Source organism: Cervus elaphus, chromosome 1 (genome assembly GCF_910594005.1).
Source record: "Cervus elaphus chromosome 1, mCerEla1.1, whole genome shotgun sequence".
Taxonomy (NCBI): Eukaryota; Metazoa; Chordata; class Mammalia; order Artiodactyla; family Cervidae; genus Cervus; species Cervus elaphus.
In genome coordinates, this window is record NC_057815.1 from 66,660,143 (window position 1) to 66,679,692 (window position 19,550).

The 19,550-nt window shown below is 54.2% G+C and overlaps 1 protein-coding gene across 1 annotated transcript in view; it reads left to right on the forward strand.

The window, feature by feature from the left end:
* ARHGEF17 (Rho guanine nucleotide exchange factor 17) overlaps positions 1-19,174 on the forward strand; it is a 57,850-nt gene extending 38,676 nt beyond the window's left edge. Inside the window, exons 3-21 of the mRNA XM_043906797.1 lie at positions 4,825-5,007; positions 7,713-7,829; positions 8,045-8,137; positions 8,374-8,550; positions 8,843-8,893; positions 9,132-9,241; positions 9,328-9,413; positions 11,053-11,171; positions 11,527-11,740; positions 12,413-12,486; positions 13,033-13,232; positions 13,410-13,708; positions 14,186-14,435; positions 14,714-14,800; positions 15,110-15,177; positions 15,423-15,571; positions 16,441-16,615; positions 16,731-17,000; positions 17,673-19,174. Coding sequence (XP_043762732.1) covers positions 4,825-5,007; positions 7,713-7,829; positions 8,045-8,137; positions 8,374-8,550; positions 8,843-8,893; positions 9,132-9,241; positions 9,328-9,413; positions 11,053-11,171; positions 11,527-11,740; positions 12,413-12,486; positions 13,033-13,232; positions 13,410-13,708; positions 14,186-14,435; positions 14,714-14,800; positions 15,110-15,177; positions 15,423-15,571; positions 16,441-16,615; positions 16,731-17,000; positions 17,673-17,869 — 2,919 coding nt within the window. The 3' untranslated portion in view covers positions 17,870-19,174. The remainder of the gene's footprint in view (positions 1-4,824; positions 5,008-7,712; positions 7,830-8,044; positions 8,138-8,373; positions 8,551-8,842; positions 8,894-9,131; positions 9,242-9,327; positions 9,414-11,052; positions 11,172-11,526; positions 11,741-12,412; positions 12,487-13,032; positions 13,233-13,409; positions 13,709-14,185; positions 14,436-14,713; positions 14,801-15,109; positions 15,178-15,422; positions 15,572-16,440; positions 16,616-16,730; positions 17,001-17,672) is intronic.
* The last annotated feature ends 376 nt before the right edge of the window (positions 19,175-19,550 follow it).

Consider the following 19,550-nt stretch of genomic DNA (forward strand, 5'->3'; position numbering starts at 1 on the left):
CTTAAGGCACCAGGTTGGGGTGGGGGGGCACCTGGGAGGTAAAGGGTCAAGGAATTTTCCCTGGAGGAAGTGCTGGCTTCCTTCTGCCCTGTCTTCTCAGCAGCAGGAACAGCTCGTGCAAGGTCGAGTAAGGAGAGACCTGGCCCTTTCAGGAGTCCATGCGGCCAGCACAGAGCACAGGGCTCAGTCCTGTGGTGATGCTGAGGGAGCCAGCAGAGATCACGTGGTGGGGACCCTCAGTACCAGGAGGAGAATTTGGACTCTACCAAGGGTCCTAGGAACTACTGAAAGGCTTTGAGCAGGGGCAGTGTGTCGTGTGACTCACGCTTTATAAGGTCTATCTGACTGCTGGGAGGAGGATAGCAGAAGAGGAGGCCAGGGCCACTGAGGCCTGGCAAGGGAGGAGAGGCCACTACCCGGGGGGTAACTGCAGAGAGGGCAGTTGGGAACAGATATTTAGGAAGTGGACCGATCAGGCCAGACATGGTAACTGGTTGGTTGTGGGGCAAGATGGGGAAGCCCAGAATGGTGCCTGGGCTCTGGCTTAGGTGACTAAGGCACTAAAGGAGCCCTCTGTGAAAAAGGGGGGATGAGATGGTGAGTTGAGGTTCAGACGCGGGGGTCTGGAAATCCCAGGGTCTGGAGCCCAGGATAGAGAGTGTGGGTCTGAGCTAAAGTGGGACCTGGTGGTCACAACTGGGAGACAGGTTTTCTCAAACCACCTGGGCAGAGCAAGAGCGAAGGGTGGAAGGGAGATCCTGGGGAAACATCCCAAGGATTCACTCATTCACTCCACAAATCCACCACGAAGCAGGCAGTGTTCTCTGGAGGGTTCAGCAGTGAATGTGAGTGATGAGGTCCTGTCTCCTGGAGCTCACAGTCTGTGGCAGAGACTGACAATAACCAGACAGGCTATGCGTGAGGACACATGGTGATGTAAAAGTGCATGGAGAGTATTCTTAAAACAGAATCTTGTTCAGCCAAAAAGGAAATTCTGACACATGCTACAACAAGTTCTGGACATTATGCTAGTGAACTCAGCAAGTCACAAAAGGGCAAATACCGAATGATTCCACTTATATGGGGTACCTAGAATGGCCAACCAAATTCATAAAGACAGAAAGTAGAATGGGGTTGCTGGTGGCTGGGGAGGGGGATATGGGGAGTTGGTACTTAGTGGGCACTGAGTTTCAGTCAGGGAAGACGAAAAAAGTTCTAGAGATGAATGGTGGTGATGGTCCCTAACATGAATGTACTTTAACGTGGGTATCTGAACCAGTCTCTTAGAAATGATTAAAATGGCAAACTTCATGCTATATATATATATATATAATATATATCACAGCACAAAAATACATTGTTTATATATGTGTGTGTGTGTGTGTGTGTGTATTTTTTAAGATGCATAGTGCAGTGAGAACACAGAATGGGGGTCTGCCCTGGTGTTGGGGGCCAGGGTGTGGGGTATTTAGCTGAGACCTGACAGGTAGGTAGGATTTAAGCAACGGGAGAGCTTGGAGGGACTTGTTTCAGGCAGAGGGCACAGCGGGAGCAGCGCTGGGTGGCGGGAGGAAACCTAGAGCAACCAGGAATAGGGAGGTCGCCAGTGTGGCTCCTGGGCAAGGAACTGGCCTTTACTGTGAGCACAAGGAGGTCACAGGAGGCCCACAGCCAGAATTCCATCTTTAAGAGGTGTCCCTGGCTGCCAGGCAGGAATAGATGTGCAGGGGTCTCGGGGGGGAGTCCTTGATTGTCCCTAAGTGGGAGTCAAAGGCATGGGACTTAGTCCAGGAGTTTAGTCATTTGCTCCCTTCTGGGTGATGCCTAGCCTAATAATCTCACTCCTCTGGGCCTCCACGTTTTTGTCCTGCAAATATAACTAATCATACCCTCCTCTCAGTGTGAAGATTAAAAGGTGACAGGGTGGGCGTGCCTCTCTCCCTCTGAACCTCCAGCTGCCAGGCTGCACACGTGGAGGCTTGCAGGGCCTGCGAGTGAAAGAGCTGAGGGAGCTCGGTGCTGAGGACACCAGTGGAGAGCGTTGGGTGGAGAAGGGTGCAAGTGTCAGCTGAGACGGCCGTCACTCAGTGCAGCCCTGTGTTGGAAGGACTGACATCCGCCCAGGGGTCCAGAGCACAGCTCTGGAGCCAGGCCACCGCTGTGGAAACTTGGCACTACCTCCTGACCAGCCATGTGATCTGGAGCAAGTTATATAGCCAGTCTCTGCCTCTGTTTCCTCGCCTGTTGAGTAAGAATAATAAAAAGACCTGTGCCAGGTGCAGATTACGAGATGCATGTATAATTTAACATACTGCCTGGCAATTCTGCCTGCAGGCATGCATGCGCATGTGTGTATGTGTCTATAAAATCACCTTTAATCCTTGTATTAATCTTGTGAGGCAGATATTATAATAATGCTCTTCCTCATCTGAGGAAATGAAGGCTCAAAGAGGAAGAAACCTGCCCAGAGTCATCTGTCTATTAAACGAGATCCTAGTCTGTTTGGCCTGCTATAGTAAAAATCCCATTGATAGAGTGACCTAAACAAATAGAAATTTATTTCTCATGGTTTTGGAGGTGGGGAAGTGCAAGATCAAAGTGCTGGCAGATTAAGTGCAGATGAGGACCGGCTTCCTGGTCTGTAGACAGTTGTCTTTTCACTGTGTCTTCCTGTGGTGGAAGGGCTGAGGGAGCTCTCTTTCAAAGGGCACAAATCCCATTTGTGAGAGCTCCACCCTCATGACCTGCTCACCTGCCAAAGGCCCCACCCCGAAATACCACCACATCGGGGCTTCTGTTTCAACATATGACTTCTGGAGGGACATATTCAGACCATAGCAAGCAGTAATACTAAGAGCTAACATTTATTGGGTGCTTAATATGTGTGCTCTATATGTTAATTCATATAAACCTCATTAAGCAGGAGGTGTCAGAAAAGTTACCACAGGGATAACTGGCTTGTGGCGGCCAAGCGTTCATATAAACCTCATTATAGACCCCTATTTTACAGATGATGAAACTGATCACAGAGAGGTAAAGCAACTCGTTCAGGTTCACATTGGGGACGAGTGCCATAGCCCGGGTTGAATCCCTGTCAGTCTCACTCTAGGGTGGAGGTTGGACTCTACAGCCCTGGTGATCCCTCGCAGTGACTGCTGCCACTCAAGTTGATTTGTATTATTCCTGAGGGCCAGGAGTTCACAATGAAGGAAGAGTTAAATGCCAAGGTTAACAGCCAGAAAGAGGTGGGATTTGAACCCAGGTCCTAAGGGTGCATACTTTCCTCAGTGTCACTGTCACCCTTTGAGTCTTTCTTCAACCTGCAGATTCCCAGCTAATAACACTGCTTTCCCTGACCAATCGCTCTGTCTTATTTCCCACTGCACTTGCTACCTTCTAATACACTGTGTGATAATTTTGTCATTTAGGGTACTGTTATCCCCCTCCTTCCACTAAATTGTCGGGTGCACAGGCACAGGGGCTTTTGCCTGCCCACAGATGCAGCTCATGCTTATAAAGCAGGACACAGTAGTTGCTCAGCAAGTATGTGGTGGGTGAGTGCAGGTGTTGGCTCCTAGCAGGTTCTGCATCGAGTTCCCTGTCGCTGTTCATTCTTTCCTCCAACTGGTGTGCAGGCTTCTGTGTGAGGCGCTAGGACCCAGAAGTGAGCGGTTTAACTCCTACTCCTTGGGCAACAGACCCTGGCAGAGATCCTGCCCCGGGCTCAGACTAGCCTAGGAGCTGTGAGAGAAAGGCTACATGTGTCCTGTCACCCCCGACCCCTCCGCCTTTCCGGAATCCCAAACCAGGCGAGAGGATTCTGTTGAGCTTTACTTTCTCAAACTTGTTTTAGGACAAACTAGGTTTTCTTTTTAATGTTTGATGTAAATTTTATTGCAGCATTCCATACACTTTTTCAATCAGCCTAGTTTCTTTGGCATGTAGTTACAGTTTAGGCCAGTAGAGGGCGACATCTACATGAGCCACTAGCCACTGAGCAGGGCTATTCAAGCTCAGGAAATACCTCTGAATGCGGATTTGAAGTGAAAAATGGAAGTTTTAGTCACTAATTGACCAGAAGATCTGAAAACGGTGTTTTGGATATTGTCAAATGAGCCTTCAACAACTTTCCATATACCCCTCCGTTCCTCTCTCGGCTTTATTTAACCCACAGCAATTATGGTCTTTTAATTTACCACAGGATTTCTTCATGTAATTAGTTCTAAGACACATTCTTCACGTTTTACCATCTCTGAAATCCAGGTTCATCCCATAGTTGATGGCCTATAATAACTTAATTGACAACATTTTTTTTTTGAGGTAAACAAGAGTAATGATGCATCTTAGATTCAATGACGTGGTTTTTATTTATTTATATATTTAATTTGTGTATTTCATCTGACTAGATTGTAAGCTCAATCTGGGCAGGGATTTTGGCCTTTCTTGTTCACTACTATCTCCCAGTTTTTAGAATAGTACCTGGCACATAGTAAATGCTCAATAAAATATTTGCTGAATTAGTGTGTGAAGTTTCCCGGGAGCCCAGTCTTCTTGCTTTCCTCACTCTAAGCTCTGTTCATTCATGCATCCAACAAACCTTTCCTGACACCCCTCACCCCCAACTTGTGCCAGACCCTGGCTGCTGAGTGAGGGTCATGGGGCTAGATCTTCCCATCTCCCTCCTGGAGCTCCCAGTTTAATGAGGGAGATCCTGGAGGCAGGGCCACTGAGCAGCAGGCCCAGGTGATTTTGTGTATACCTGGGCGGGTGGGTTGGGGTGCAGTCTCTCTGAGGGGACTGGCACCAACCCTGTGGCCCCTCCAGGGCTATATGCAGCCACTGAAGCAGCCGGAGAACTCCTTGCTCTGTGACCCGTCACTAGTGGATGAGATTTTCGACCAAATCCCGGAGCTCTTGGAGCACCATGAGCAGTTCCTGGAGCAGGTGCGGCACTGTGTGCAGAACTGGCATGCCCAGCAGAAGGTGGGAGACCTGCTAGTCCAGTCGGTGAGTGGCCCTGCTGTCCACTGCTCTACCTCCCACCCCATGTCCCTGCCTCTCCTAGGAGAGACCAGATGCGGCCTTGGACCCCACCCCCACCTCCGAGACGGACGCTGATCCCTGATCCAACCCCTAGAACTTGACGAGACATAGGCACTGACCCCAGATCCTGGCTTGACCTTGACACGGCCCAACCCCAGAGCTTGGCTGGACTCTGGCATGGACCCCAACCCCAGCCAGACACCCTGACCTTGGACCCAGCCTCAGTTGCTGATGGTTTCCCTGGTAGCTCAGTTGGTAAAAAAATCCACCTGCAATGCAGGAGACCCAGGTTCAATTCCTGGATGGAGAAGATCCCCTGGAGAAGGAAATAGCGACCCACTCTAGTATTCTTTCCTGAAAAATCCCATGGACAGAGAAGCCTGGCAGGCTACAGTCCATGGGGTCACAAAGAGTCGGACACGACTAAACCCCCAAACCAGTTGCTGACACTGACCTGACCCTAGTCCTCACCCTGAGCTGCCACTGACTATGACCCAGACCTCAAATGGATGCTGGTACTGACCTCAACCCCTACTTAACCTGAATGTAAATAGTTGTCCTGGTCCTGACCCTGGACTTGGACTTGATGCTGACACCAGCCTAGTCTTGACTAGCTCTTTTCTCCATCAGGCGTTTTAATAATAATGGCTATTTGGCACTTATTATGTGCTAGGCATTCTAAATACAGTATATATATCAATGACACTAAGGAGATAGCTATGGTTGATTATTACCAAGTTTAAAGCTAATGATCTGGAAATTCCCTGTCGGTCCAGTGGTTAAGACTCCATGTTTTTACTGCTGAGGGCCTGAGTTCAAGCCCTCATCCGAGAAGTAAGATCCTGCAAGCTGTGTGGGGCGAAGCCGAAAAAAAAACCCCACAAGCGAAAAATAAAGTTGATGACTCTGCCACATAGAGAGAAAATAACTTGATCAAAGTGACAGTTAGTAAGGGACTTCCCTGGTGGTCCAGTGTCTAAGACTCCAGGCTTTCAATATAGGGGGCCCAGGTTCAATCCCTGGTCAGGGAACTAGATCCTGCATGTTTCAACTAAGACCCAGTGCAGCCAAATAAATAAACAAATGATATTTTGTTAAAAATCACAGTAGGTAGTAGAGGATTCAACCCAAAAAACCTGGTTCCAGCGCCCATGCTCTACCCCACCCCTTGTCCCTTTCACCACAGACAAGACTTCCACCTGCGAGCTTTTTAAAATCCTACAATAGTGATTGGGACCTTAGGAAAGGCATTGGCTTCAGAATTTTAAAAGGACTGTAAAAGCGAAACTAATAAACATTCAGCTAAATGTCTGCAAAACATAACATGTCATTTTCTTTAATTGTTAAATTTAGTATTCATTTACATGAGTTTAATTACATTTGAAAAAATTTCAGTTACATTTTATTTTGCCAGAATTCCAAAAAAAGCACGATGATGAATGAGAAATCACAGCGAAACACAAACTAAATGCTTACTCAGAGCCAAATAATTTCAAAAATAAAACTCTAAAACTCCTTCCAGAAAATTCTACTAGTAAGAAACACCTTATCTATTTCTATAGGATGTGGGTGTGTTTGCATGTGTTTGTGATGTGGTAGGGTGAGCCTTGGGCTTACTAAGAAGGTCTTGGAAGGTGCCTGCTGATCTGGAAACTGATGTAACAGGAACCTTGGCTTGGCAGTGGTGGGACCCCAGCTTGAGTGCTGACATCTCCAGTCCATCGCAGCCCTTGGTGTCACTGGATTTATGCCCTCCCTGTCTGGACCTTGATGTTAACCAAGGGTAGCAGTGGAAGCCCTGGTCCCCACGGAGGGGTCAGCGTAGGATGCCCTGTCCCGGGACTGGGGGGAGTTCAGGTGACGCTGTCTTTATCCCTGAGCTGCTTCAGCCTCTGCCCTGCAGCACATTTGATGGGGGGGGTGGTGTGGGGATTGGCATCAAGAACCTAGAAACATGGATTTGGAGACTGAGAGGGGACCAGAAACACCACCACAGGTCAGCTAGTCCATCCATGGTGCAGCTGAGACAGGCATTGGGGTGTCCTAATGCCCAGCCAGGGCTTCTGCCGAGAACGTCCACATTGAGCCCAGCCATCAGGCGTTAGCCACCAGGCAGAGCATACTGGGAGGGATGGGAGCACCTACTCCTTGGAACTGGCAGACTTGCCTTGCGGGGTCAGGGAGGCCAGAGGCCAGGTAGAGTTCCAAGCTGAGCCCTCTTCAGGGTAGGAGTGCTTCCTGGAGGCGGCAGAACTGGAGCTCCGCCTTGCCAGGGTGGGTGAGATTTGGATGGGGGAGGGGCCTTCCTGGTGGAGGGAATTACATGAGCACAAGCCAAGCAGCAGGAACAAGTCTGTGTCACTTGGCTGACAGCAAGGAGGGAGACCTGCCTGGTTGGAGACCAGGGGATGAAATGCCCTGTTGGGAGGGAGAGAGCCTGGTCTGAGTGCACATGTGTGTCTGCACACACATGCACATGCCCAATCACACAGTCATACATATGACATGTACAGACATCACAGTAGTAGCACATGCCCGATCCCTCAGAGACCGTGTCCTTTTCAGATGGAGGGAGAGTCAGATGTTGGCTCGTCAATCAGTGGAACCCTGGTCATGATGAGGTGGGGAGGGGACACCTTGAGGCTCCCAACCTGCCTCTTCATCCACAGTTCTCCAAGGACGTCCTGGTCAACATCTACTCTGCCTACATCGATAACTTCCTCAATGCAAAGGACGCCGTGCGTGTGGCTAAGGAGGCGAGGCCTGCCTTTCTCAAGTTCCTGGAGGTACCAGGGCCAGGCAGGGGGATGGAGGCCACCCTTCTTGGGCAGCTTTGGGGGTCCCAGGAGCCCCCAGCCTGGACACCAGAGCCCCAGCTTGTGGGTCAGTGTCTCCCCTCAGACCTGGAGGGGCTCACCAGGGACCTGTCTGTCCTTTGACATTTCCATCTTTGCTTGTCATGCCTCACTTGTGTGCCCATCCACCCTGTTTCGGGTTTCAGCAAAGCATGCGTGAGAACAAGGAGAAGCAGGCGCTGTCCGACCTCATGATCAAGCCTGTGCAGCGGATCCCACGCTACGAGCTTCTGGTGAAGGTGGGCATGGGGCTGGGTGGGCAGGAGGGCATGGGGCTGGGTGGGCAGGTGGGCAGTCTGGAGGCATGTGGGGATGCAGGGGACTCAGTGGCCCCCACCCAGTGGAGCCGCAGGAGCCAGATAGGAAAGTTCTCTCTAGAGTCTACCCACAGTCTCTTCTGTTCCAGCAGTCACTGTGGGGCCCCAGAGCCTGACAGGGGTGGCTAAACAGGGGTTTACCGCCCATTCCCACCCAGGACCTCCTGAAGCATACGCCTGAGGACCACCCGGACTACCCTCTCCTGCTAGACGCGCAGCGGAACATCAAGCAGGTGGCTGAGCGCATCAACAAGGGTGTGCGGAGTGCCGAGGAGGCAGAGCGGCATGCCCGCGTGCTGCAGGAGATTGAGGCCCACATCGAGGGCATGGAGGATGTGAGTGCTGTTCTGCCTGGCTCCACCCATGCCTGTGTCTGCATCTGTGGTCACCTGGAACCGTGGTCATGGCTGCAGTGTGTTTGCATCCGTCTCAGTTTGCATCTGTGTCCTCCCCCATGTCTGTTTCTGGCCATATGTCGCATGGCCTGATGACACAGCATTGAGAAGGTGGACAATGTGTTGCTTCTACTGACTTGACCCACGAGTGGGGCCAAGCGTCACTGGGGTCTGGGGAGGGGAAAGGATTCATAGTGAGCCTTCAGGACGCCTTGTCCCTCCTGCCCCACAGCTCCAGGCCCCTCTGCGGCGGTTCCTGAGGCAGGAGATGGTCATTGAAGTGGTAAGAAGTGTCCCATTGTCTGCCCCCCTGTCCCCACCTCCCTGCCTGGTTACCTTCTCTGCTCACAGCTGCTGCCCTCTGGCCTCCTGCTCTTCCACCCCAGCAGGAGCCCAGGGTCAAGTCCCAGTTTGCCTCTGGGCATCTGGAGGGCCCTCCCCTCCTGGCCTGGCTGTCCCCCTTGGGCAGGGTGGGCAGGAGGGAGGGCCTCTGGGCCTGAATCCTGTCTCGGGCCCCACAGAAGGCAGTTGGTGGCAAGAAGGACCGGTCCCTCTTCCTGTTCACGGACCTCATCGTCTGCACCACCCTGAAGCGGAAGTCGGGCTCCCTGCGGCGCAGCTCCATGAGCCTGTGAGTGGCCAGGGTGCTTGAGGCCGTTGTCCTTCCTTGGGCCCGCTCCCCCGCCTTGGCCAGAGCACCCCTGTTGCTCCCCACAGGTACACGGCAGCCAGCGTCATCGACACGGCCAGCAAGTACAAGCTGCTGTGGAAGCTGCCGCTGGACGACGCAGACATCATCAAAGGTGGGGCTGGCTCGGGCCCACCGGGGGTGCTGGGTGTTAGGGGGTCTTCCTCTGAGAAGCCCACCTGGAGGATTTGAGCTGTGGCCAGGTTGGCTGGCTGTGCACCTGCTCTTCTGCTTCCGGGCCTCGCTTTCCCATCCTGTCCAAGGGTGCTGGCATGCAGGATCCAGGTTGTGTCCCACGGAGCCAGACTGACCACCTTCTGATTGGGCAGGGGCCTGCCGTGGACTGGCAGGTGGACTGGGGCGGCAGTGCTACAGGGAGCGCAGACACGCCCGTAGCGGTTGATTCACTGCACAGATGCATTTATACACTCCATCTTAGATGATGGCGCACTGTTCTGGTCCAGCAGTTTGGTGCCTGGGGAATAGATACACTCAAGCCAATCAGAAAGCTGGCTGGAATGATCCTTTTGTTTGGGGCTGAGACTGTCGGGAGCTGAGGCAGCTTCAAAGAGCTGCTCCTGCTGTGTGAGCGTGTTCCCCCCACTCCCACCACACTCCCGCCCCCTCTGCGCCAGTTCTCCTCACTGCTCTCCGCTTTCTCCGCCCCCTTGTAATTCCCGTGATCCATCATGGCCTTGTCTGCCTCCTCGTAACTCCCGTGATCCCTCACGGCCTTGTCTGCGTCGTGGCCTTTCTCCCTCAGCTCTCAGCCCCAGTTGCTCCAGGAGGCGCGGTCCACCCTCCTGAGCAGGGTGGTCATTTGGTGGTAAGGGCACCTTGGGACCAACAGGCAGGTCAGACCCAGTGAGGCAGGGGCTCACGCAGCCCCTTGGTGCACCCAGGGCTGCCCCACACAGGCCCCTACATAGGAAGGCAAGCTGATTATTGGTCCAGTTCATCTCTTCTCACTAGAGAACAGGCCCGTGGATAAAATGAGTACCTCTAGGTCAGCAGTCTACCCCTGGTCCAGTCAGCTGTGGCCAGAAAGGGGCAGGGTCATAGGGAAGAAAGTGTGGCTGCCTGGGTGGTAGAGGGTTGTGGGGGGACCGTTTCCTTCAGAAGGAGCAAATGTCCTCAGGCCTCTCTTGTCTAGTCCACTCCACCTCTGTCTACTCAGCCCATTTGTGGGCCACTGGTCTGGGGCGTTTGCCCCTAGCCAGGCAGTGTGGGGTGTGCGGGATGCTGAGCTGGTCTGTGGGGCCAGTACTTGGCAGTGATCAAGTATGGGACAGGACCAGGGAAATCTAGGTCATCAGCCCGTTGCCCCCTCCTTTGTGGGGCGGGTATTGAGTCCCTGGGTCAGCACATTTGACTGCCTGAGGCTCTGCCTGCCCAGCTGACTTCCCCTTTGGGAGACTGTACCACCACAGCGGCATCAGCTGGAGTCTGCATAACCTGGGAGCTACCTGCTGTTTGTTCTTTGTGCTCTTCCAGGGAGTTCTCCAAGGGACCGACACCCTGTGGCCGGTGGCTGTGAATCAGGCCTAGTCCCCTGCTCTCGGGCCTGGAGTTTCTCTCCAAGCTGCCCATAAACTTTGGGGTTCATGCTAACCCAAGGTCCGGCGATTTACAAGCTCTCGGTTGTCAGGCTGCTTCCCGTACCCAACGAGTTGGGAGGGGAGGGGAGGAGTGTCTCTCCAACCTGACCTTGTCTGTCTCTGGATCTGCCCATGGCCTCCCTCTGTCCCCACTAGGGGCATCTCAAGCTGCCAATCGAGAGAACATCCAGAAGGCGATCAGCCGCCTGGACGAGGACCTGACCACCCTGGGCCAGATGAGCAAGCTCTCTGAGAGCCTCGGTTTCCCCCACCAGGTCTGCATCTTCTGCCTGAGATTCCCTCATCCGGCCTGAGGGAGAGAGAACAGCCTTGTCGTTTGCCTGAGGGCAAGGACATCCCTGTCAGTTATCTGAGGGGGAGAGTACAGCCTCATCCCGTCTCTGAAGGAAGTCGGGTTCCAGGTCTGCGGGTTGGAGACACAGCTCCATCACCAGCTGAGGGAGGCGGGAGGGCCCACCATGTCTGTGCGGGATCCAGGCTACCTCTTGGTCTCCGGGAAGTAGAGTTCCGTTTTCTGTCTGAAGAGGCAGATGCCCAGTCCCATCCCCAGGGCAGGAGTAGGCTGAACGGGGAAGTGAGGCCCTGAGGCCTGGACCCTTATCCCTGCAGAGCCTGGATGACGCGCTGCGGGACCTCTCAGCTGCCATGCACCGGGACTTGTCGGAGAAGCAGGCCCTGTGCTACGCACTTTCCTTCCCTCCTACCAAGCTGGAGCTGTGCACCACGAGGCCCGAGGGCACCGACTCCTTCATCTTTGAGTTCCCCCACCCTGATGCCCGCCTCGGCTTCGAGCAGGCCTTTGATGAGGCCAAGAGGAAACTGGGTAAGCCAGGGCCCAGGATGGCGCCCTCCTCTCAGAACCTTCAAGGAGTGGACAGCGCCTTGCAGCTGTGTATGACATCAGGAGCCAGAAATCTCAGGACTGCCATATCCTGTGTTCCAGTCCCTGCCAGTGGAAGGGTGGACTGAGACTTCTGCAGAGAAATACAGGACTTCCCCAGGGTTGGGACGATCCCCTGGAGAAGGGAACCACTACCCACTCCAGTATTCTGGCCTGGAGAATTCAATGGACTGTATAGTCCATGGGGTCACAAAGAGTCAGACACGACTGAACAACTTTCACTCACTCACTTAGGGCCTCCTTGGCAGGGATTCTGTGGATACGGTCAGCGTAGGGCAGGGGCCCTATCATGGGAGTGGGTGACTAGGACCTCGTACCTCCACCACACACACATATATACACACACACACAGCAGGCCTGGATCAGGGAGCACTGTTGATCGGGCCCATAGAAAATCCTTAGAGACCTCTGGGTCTACCTCTCACATTGTACAGATGGGAAAATTGAGGCCAAGGACAAGCAGGACATAACCCCCAGCCACCTCATTCTCCCTAGAGAGACCCTGAGGGGCAGAAGAGGAAGGGAAATGGGCAGGGTCAGGACCAGGGTGAGGTGGATGCTAAGCAGTGTCTGTCTGTCCGTCCATCACTACAGCCTCCAGCAAAAGCTGTCTAGACCCTGAATTCCTGAAGGCCATCCCCATCATGAAAACCCGCAGTGGCATGCAGGTGTGTATGCACCTGGGTACCTGGGTGCATGTATTCTAAGCCAGCATGTGTTCATGTGTTTTTGTTCTTTGTACAGCATTATGTACATCTTGAACATTGCAGTGGTCCCATATGTCTTTGAGGGTACAGCTCTCTGTACAAGCACATGGGCACTACATATGTGTCATATGTATATGGGTACATCCATGCATTTATGTATCTTTGCATGTGAACAAAGGCTATACCATTGATGTGCAAGTGTCTAATTCATATGCTTGTATGAGTCTATATACATACAGACAAAGTTACCATTTTTTTCATTTGTTACACATATACATGTATGTGTGATCATATTTGGGGTATATATATATATGTGTGTGGATGTATGTGTAAACACACATATATGAATGTATGTCACAGAGGGATGTGTGCATTTGATGTGTAAAGAGTCACATGTGCACGTGTATGCCGAACGTGTGTTGAGAATCCAGGAGGGCCTGGAGAGCGGTGTGGAGCTGGCAATAGTTCCTGCATCCACCTTCCCCTGTCCCTTGGCGCCTTCCGCAGTTCTCGTGCGCAGCCCCGACCCTGAGCAGCTGCCCCGAGCCCACGCCCGAGGTGTGGGTGTGCAACAGCGACGGCTACGTGGGCCAGGTGTGTCTGCTGAGCCTGCGTGCTGAGCCTGATGTGGAGGCCTGCATCGCAGTCTGCTCCGCCCGCATCCTCTGCATCGGGGCGGTGCCAGGCCTGCAGCGCTGCTGCCAGCGGTGAGGCCCGCCAGACGGGGGCAGGTGGGGTGGAGGGCGGGGCCTGGGGGCAGAGTCCCCGCCCCTGACTGGAGGGTGGGTGTGTCCTGTGGGTGTGGGCGGGGCCTAGGGGCATGAGGATGTGTAGGGCAGATCCTAGCTCCTAGTGACACTCATTCCCAACCCTTCGTCTCCCAGGGAACGGACTGCATCGCTGAGGAACCCCACAGAGACGGCACCCGAACCTACCGGGCCAGACCTGGACGTTGAGGCGGCGGACGAGGAAGCAGCGACGCTGGCCGAGCCAGGGCCCCAACCATGCCTGCATATCTCCATAGCGGGCTCAGGCCTGGAGATGGCGCCAGGCCCCGCCGAGGGTGACCCCCGTCCGGAGCTAGTGCCCTTTGACAGCGACTCGGATGATGAGTCTTCTCCCAGCCCCTCGGGGACCCTGCAGAGCCAGGCCAGCCGGTCCACCATCTCCTCTAGCTTTGGCAGTGAGTGCCCAGCTTGGGGCAGGGAGGGGCAGCCCAGCCAGTGCTGATTGGATGAGAGAGACAGGATGAGCACAGCCATGGAATCCAGCCTCAGGACACTAGTGCAGAGAGCGCTGGGGCCCAGCAAGGTGGGCCGGGGCTGTGATACCAAGGGCCCCGGGGGCAGTGGGTAGTCAGACTGGATCCTGAGGCCCCTGCAATGGCCAGTTAAGGAAGATGGAGTTGTTGGGGAAGGTGGTGGTGATTGGTCCGTGGTGGTGGATTGGAGATGGCCAGGCTGGGACCAGGAGCCCGTAGCACTGAGCTCTCAGTCATCAGGGTAACAAGGGCTGAACTGATGGCGGAGGCTAGAGGGCAGGGAGAACAGCACTGGAAGACCTTGGCCCAGAAGGGTGCATTGAGGGGAGAGTAAGGCCTAGAAAGATACCACGTCTTGGGCCTGGCAGAGTGGGAGAAAGAGCCCTTTGTCTCCATCAGATGAGGAGACCCCAAGCTCCAAGGAGGCCACAGCAGAGACTACCAGTTCAGAGGAGGAACAGGAGCCTGGCTTCCTGCCACTGTCTGGCTCCTTCGGGCCTGGCGGCCCCTGTGGCACCAGCCCCATGGATGGGAGAGCCCTTCGTCGGTCCAGTCGTGGCTCCTTCACCCGCGGCAGCCTGGAGGACCTGCTGAGTGTTGACCCTGAGGCCTACCAGAGTTCTGTGTGGCTGGGCACCGAGGATGGCTGGTAGGGACACAGGGGAGGCTGGAGTCTTGATGACAGAACCTGAAATCCCTGTTTAAGAAATCATATCGCATCTTGAAGCAGAAGCAGGAGGGCTTTGGGTTACATCTCAAGGGTACTGCCAACCAGGGCTGCCAGAGGGTCTGAAACCCACAGGGAGGCCGTGGGATTTTGGTTCCTTGGGGTGGCACCTGCCGTGGAGGAGATGGAGGTGGAGGCAGCTAGGTGGAGGGGTTGGCATGCCCAAGCACTTGTCACAGGTACTCACCACTGATCCACAGTGTCCACGTGTACCAGTCCTCCGACAGCATCCGTGATCGCAGGAACAGCTTGAAGCTCCAGCACTCGGCCTCTGTGACCTGCATCCTGTAAGGCCCCCCAGATGGCTCTTTTGGTTCACACCCTTCTCAGCTATACCTGTAGACCTCCTCCTGCTCACCTGGACCTCCTGGGCACAGAGCACAGAGGCGTGCCCTAGGCTAACTGTGTCTCCCACACACCATGTGTCATTTGTGCAAGTCACTGCCTCTTCTTAGACTCAGGTGCCCACCACCTACAGAACACGGGGTGGGAGGAGGTGGTCTTTCAGAAGCCATAGTCATTCTGTCTGATTCCTTGGGCTCAGGTGACCTCCTTTGGCTTCCTGAAACCCCTCATGACTCCTTTTCCTTTCCTAGGTATCTGAATAACCAGGTGTTTGTGTCTTTGGCCAATGGAGAGCTCGTAGTCTACCAAAGAGAAGCAGGTGAGTGTCCCCCTCCCACTGTTCCCCTCCCCACCCTGAGCAGGATCTCCCTCCTGAGCAAGCCGGAGCCTCCAGACCACAAGTCTGGAGATGTGACTTTGGGTAACTCCCAGGTCTTTTCTGGGGTTTGGTGTCCTCATTGATAAATTGAGGTTATTTGTTAGCACCTTATTTCAGGGGAGAGTGAGGCTCAAATGCAATATAAGATTGAATCTGCTGTTTTCTTTATCTCACTCCCACTCTAGGCCATTTCTGGGACCCCCATAACTTCAAATCGGTGACCCTGGGTGCTCAGGGGAGCCCCATCACCAAGATGGTGTCTGTGGGTGGGCGGCTGTGGTGTGGCTGCCAGAACCGAGTCCTTGTCCTGAGCCCTGACACGCTGCAGCTGGAGGTAGTGGGGATGTGGGTGGGGTCGGGGAATTGGTGACTTGGGGTGAGCCAGGCCCATGAGAGAGGAGGTGAGATCCACAGGTCCGTAAAAAAGCAACCAGCTGAGAGGTCGGGGCTTTCCCCCAACCACTGTGTGAATCTGGGCCAGCCCCTGGCCTTCTCTAATCCTTATTTCCTTCTAGCTGATGAAGGCTACAGGTATTTGTAAATTAGAATACTTTAGTCCTCCTCCCTACCCCAGCCCTATTTCTCAACTAAGGTATTGTGGTCTTTGGTGGGTGGACAGAGTTCCTTTCTGATGTCAGCATCCCCTTATCATCACTCTGGCCTTTAGTCCTGATTTCATTTACATGTACATCAGTAGCTGTCAGCCTGGTCATATACAGGAATAACTCGTTCCCTTGATTTCCCTCTCACTGGTCCCATCGTTGGTGGGGCTGGGAGTGAAGAGGTAGAGAAACTAGGTTCAGGCCCAGGTCTGTGACTGAATTGTCGATGCCCTTGGACAGGTTCCCTCCCCTTCTAGACTCATTTCTCAGCTGTACAGGGTGAGGCCAATGATTGCTCTTAAGACTCTTCAAGCTTTGAACTTCTCTGATCATTAACTCACTCAACTTCCTTGGGGAAAGGGCACTTCCATTTTAATTCCTGAGGTTTAAGTGGGGAGGCTCCAGTGAAACTAAGATTTGAAAGGTTAATCATCCAGGTCAAGGAGCAGGGCTGCCTTTGCTGTCAATCCAGTGGGCTTTCTGGAGAGATTTGGCATGAGTTGTAGGGAGGGAGGAAAGGGCACTGGTGAAGCACAAGGCAGGGAGGGGCCAGTGAAGGCAGGCCTGTCAGTCACCAATCTGTTCTCTACCTTCACCCCAGCACACGTTCTCCGTGGGGCAGGATTCCAGTCGCAGCGTGGCTTGCATGGTGGACTCCAGCCTGGGCGTGTGGGTGACATTGAAAGGTAGTGCCCACGTGTGTCTCTACCATCCAGACACATTTGAGCAGCTGGCAGAGGTAGATGTCACACCTCCTGTGCACAGGATGCTGGCAGGTACTGACCTCAGGCTCCTACTGCCCCTTCCCTTGGAGCTTTTCTGTCCCTGGCAGTGAGGATGCTAAGCCAGGGCCAGGAATTGGCCCCAGCGCTGGTCTGTCTCCTACCCCAGGCTCAGACGCCATCATCCGGCAGCACAAGGCTGCCTGCCTGAGGATCACAGCGCTGCTGGTGTGTGAAGAGCTGCTGTGGGTGGGCACCAGTGCTGGCGTGGTGCTCACCATGCCCACCTCACCCAGTACCATCAGCTGTCCACGGGCGCCTCTCAGCCCTGCTGGCCTCGGCCAGGGACACACTGGCCACGTCCGCTTCTTGGCCGCAGTCCAACTTCCAGATGGCTTCAACCTGCTCTGCCCAACTCCACCACCTCCCCTAGATGCAGGTGGGTCTACACATCCTGTGCCAATCCAAGGACCTGGGCTTTGGGTTTAGGATGCCCTGCTGCCCTGCCAGAGGAGGGTTAAGAGGGAGGGAAAATGTAATACAGATGTGGAAGTGGTGTATATTATAGGAAGTAGGCTATAGAAAACCCAAACTAAAAATCTATCAGGATACTGTGTGTATGTGTATAAAATTCTGTCCAGAGAATGTCACGAAGATGAGGAAGTGAATTAAGAATTAGAATATGGCACAGGAATGGATATATACAACAGGAAATAAAACAGGACTAGAAATGATGTATAGGGCTGGAAGTGAAATGCTGTATAGGGCAGAGCGGGAAACAGAAATAGCACCAGGAAGCAGAACATAGAATGGCAGATAGGATAGGAAAGGGACTGTGAGGATTAGAGTGAAACCTAGTAGGTAATGATGTACATTAAGGAGGTTGCCATTGGCCAGGTCTTGCTCTGGCAGGACAGGAAGCCGTACTCCCAAGAGGAAATGGCTGTGGGCATCAGGAAGCAGGGAGGCCTTGATCAGGGCTTGTCTGGGTCCAGAGAAGACTTAAGCTGCCTGCCTTGGGAAGGGCTGTTGGAAGCAGGAGATGAGCACCAAGAGATAGTGCTGCCGCCAGTCACCCCCCGGCTCATGGCTTCTCCCCTCTGCCCCCCAGGCCCGGAGAAGCTGCCCTCACTGGAACATCGGGACTCCCCTCGGCACCGAGGCCCTGCCTCGGCCAGGCCTAAAATGCTGGTAATCAGTGGAGGCGATGGCTACGAGGACTTCCGGCTCAGCAGCGGGGGTGGCGGCAGCAGCGAGACGGTGGGCCGAGACGACAGCACAAACCACCTCCTCCTATGGAGGGTGTGACCCTGTCCACGGGGGCCCAGGACTCGCCTACCTACCCGCCCTCCGCCTGCTTGCCTCTTCCAAGCCCACCGGCAGACCCTCACACAAGTGTCTGACCAGGGGCACACCCGTGCCTGCAGACTGCCTCCCATCCTTGCGGAAGCATTCCCAATGGAGCACCTGCTGGCCAGCGGGGTCTGGGCCTTTCCCGGCCCTCTGGCTGCTTCGGTGCACCCAGTCATGATAGGGGGTGGGGTGTGGAGAGGGGGGCATGTGGGCTGCCCAGGACCTCTGTCCCTGGAGCTTCTACCAAAGACACGGCCAGGCCTGGACCCCACGGGGCTGGGGAGGGCCATGTGCAATATTTGGAGGGTTTTCCTGGGGACAGTGGGAGGGCTGGGGGATGGAATCCTTTCCCGTGTACAGTATTTATGTTTCTTTTTAGATGTGTACTTTCCCAAGCACTTATTTATGCAATGACCTGGGGCAGGGACTGATTGGAGAAAATGACAGAAGAGGAAAAAAAAAAACAACAACCCTATTCCTGCCCTGGGAGTCACCCTGGGACCCCAACCAGCCTTCCTGGAGGGACCAGTCCCCCCTCATTATGTACGCACACACACACTGCATGTTTGGGGCACTGAAACACTGCCCCTTAACATAAACTTTCCACAGCCTTGTCCTGACTGGGTTGCCCTCCAGTATCCAGAGCAAAGGACCAAGTCCCCTCAGTCATCCCGAACAAGGCGATGACCGTGGGTGGGGCAGTGACTCCCATCCGGGGGCTTCCCCAGGCCTCGGCGTCTCCTTGCTTGTCGGCAGTGCCTTTAGTGGTTCCCGCATGTGGGAACCCTGTCGGGGCCTCGTCCAGGGCCCTCTCCTGGCACATTGTCCCCCAGCCCCTGTGTCTCATGCACTGGCACCCGTGGTCACGGCAGAGGGTGGGCCTAGGGGCCCCTCAGGCTGACCACTGACTTCTCTCCACACCCTCCCCTGGCAGGGGCAGCCATTCCAAGAAGGACGCCCAAAGCTGAGGGGCCAGACATGGCCTCCCTGGCTGGGAAGGCTACTCCAGAGGCTAGCTTACCCTGCCCCCACTCCCGCCCCGACCCCTGAACCACAGAAGCCAGTCTGACCCCAGCCCCCACGCTTCTTCAGCTGCAGCTCCAAAGGTCTGGTCTCAGATGGGGTTTGTTTGGTTCTGTTTTTGTTTGGGGTGGGTGGGTCATTGCGGTCTTAGATTATGTTTTTCTTGCTACCAAACAGTCATGTATTAACTTTCCTTGGATGATGAAGTTTAAAGAGTCAATAAACAGAAACACCAAACAACTGGTCCCCATCGGCAGCCACAGAGGCCTCCTGCCAGCAACCTCCGAGCTCCCCAGCTGCGTGGGCTCCCCGACACCCACCCACTTGGACAGACAGAGCAGGACTCAGAGACCCAGAAGAGTGCTGCGGTGGCAAGGCGGCCACTGACTTGCTGTGTTATCTCAGGCAGGTCACTGTGTCTCTCTGGGCTGCAGCTTCCTCATCAGGAAAACCAGGAGTTGTGCTAGTCAGATGCTTTATAACCAGGGCTGCATTTTAGAGCCCCTTACAGGTTAACATTGTAAATACAAAGCATGATACATAAATTATGTGTATGTAAATACAGATTCCCAGGCTCCCCCAGCTCCTGAGTCAGTAGGCCTGGGATAAAGCT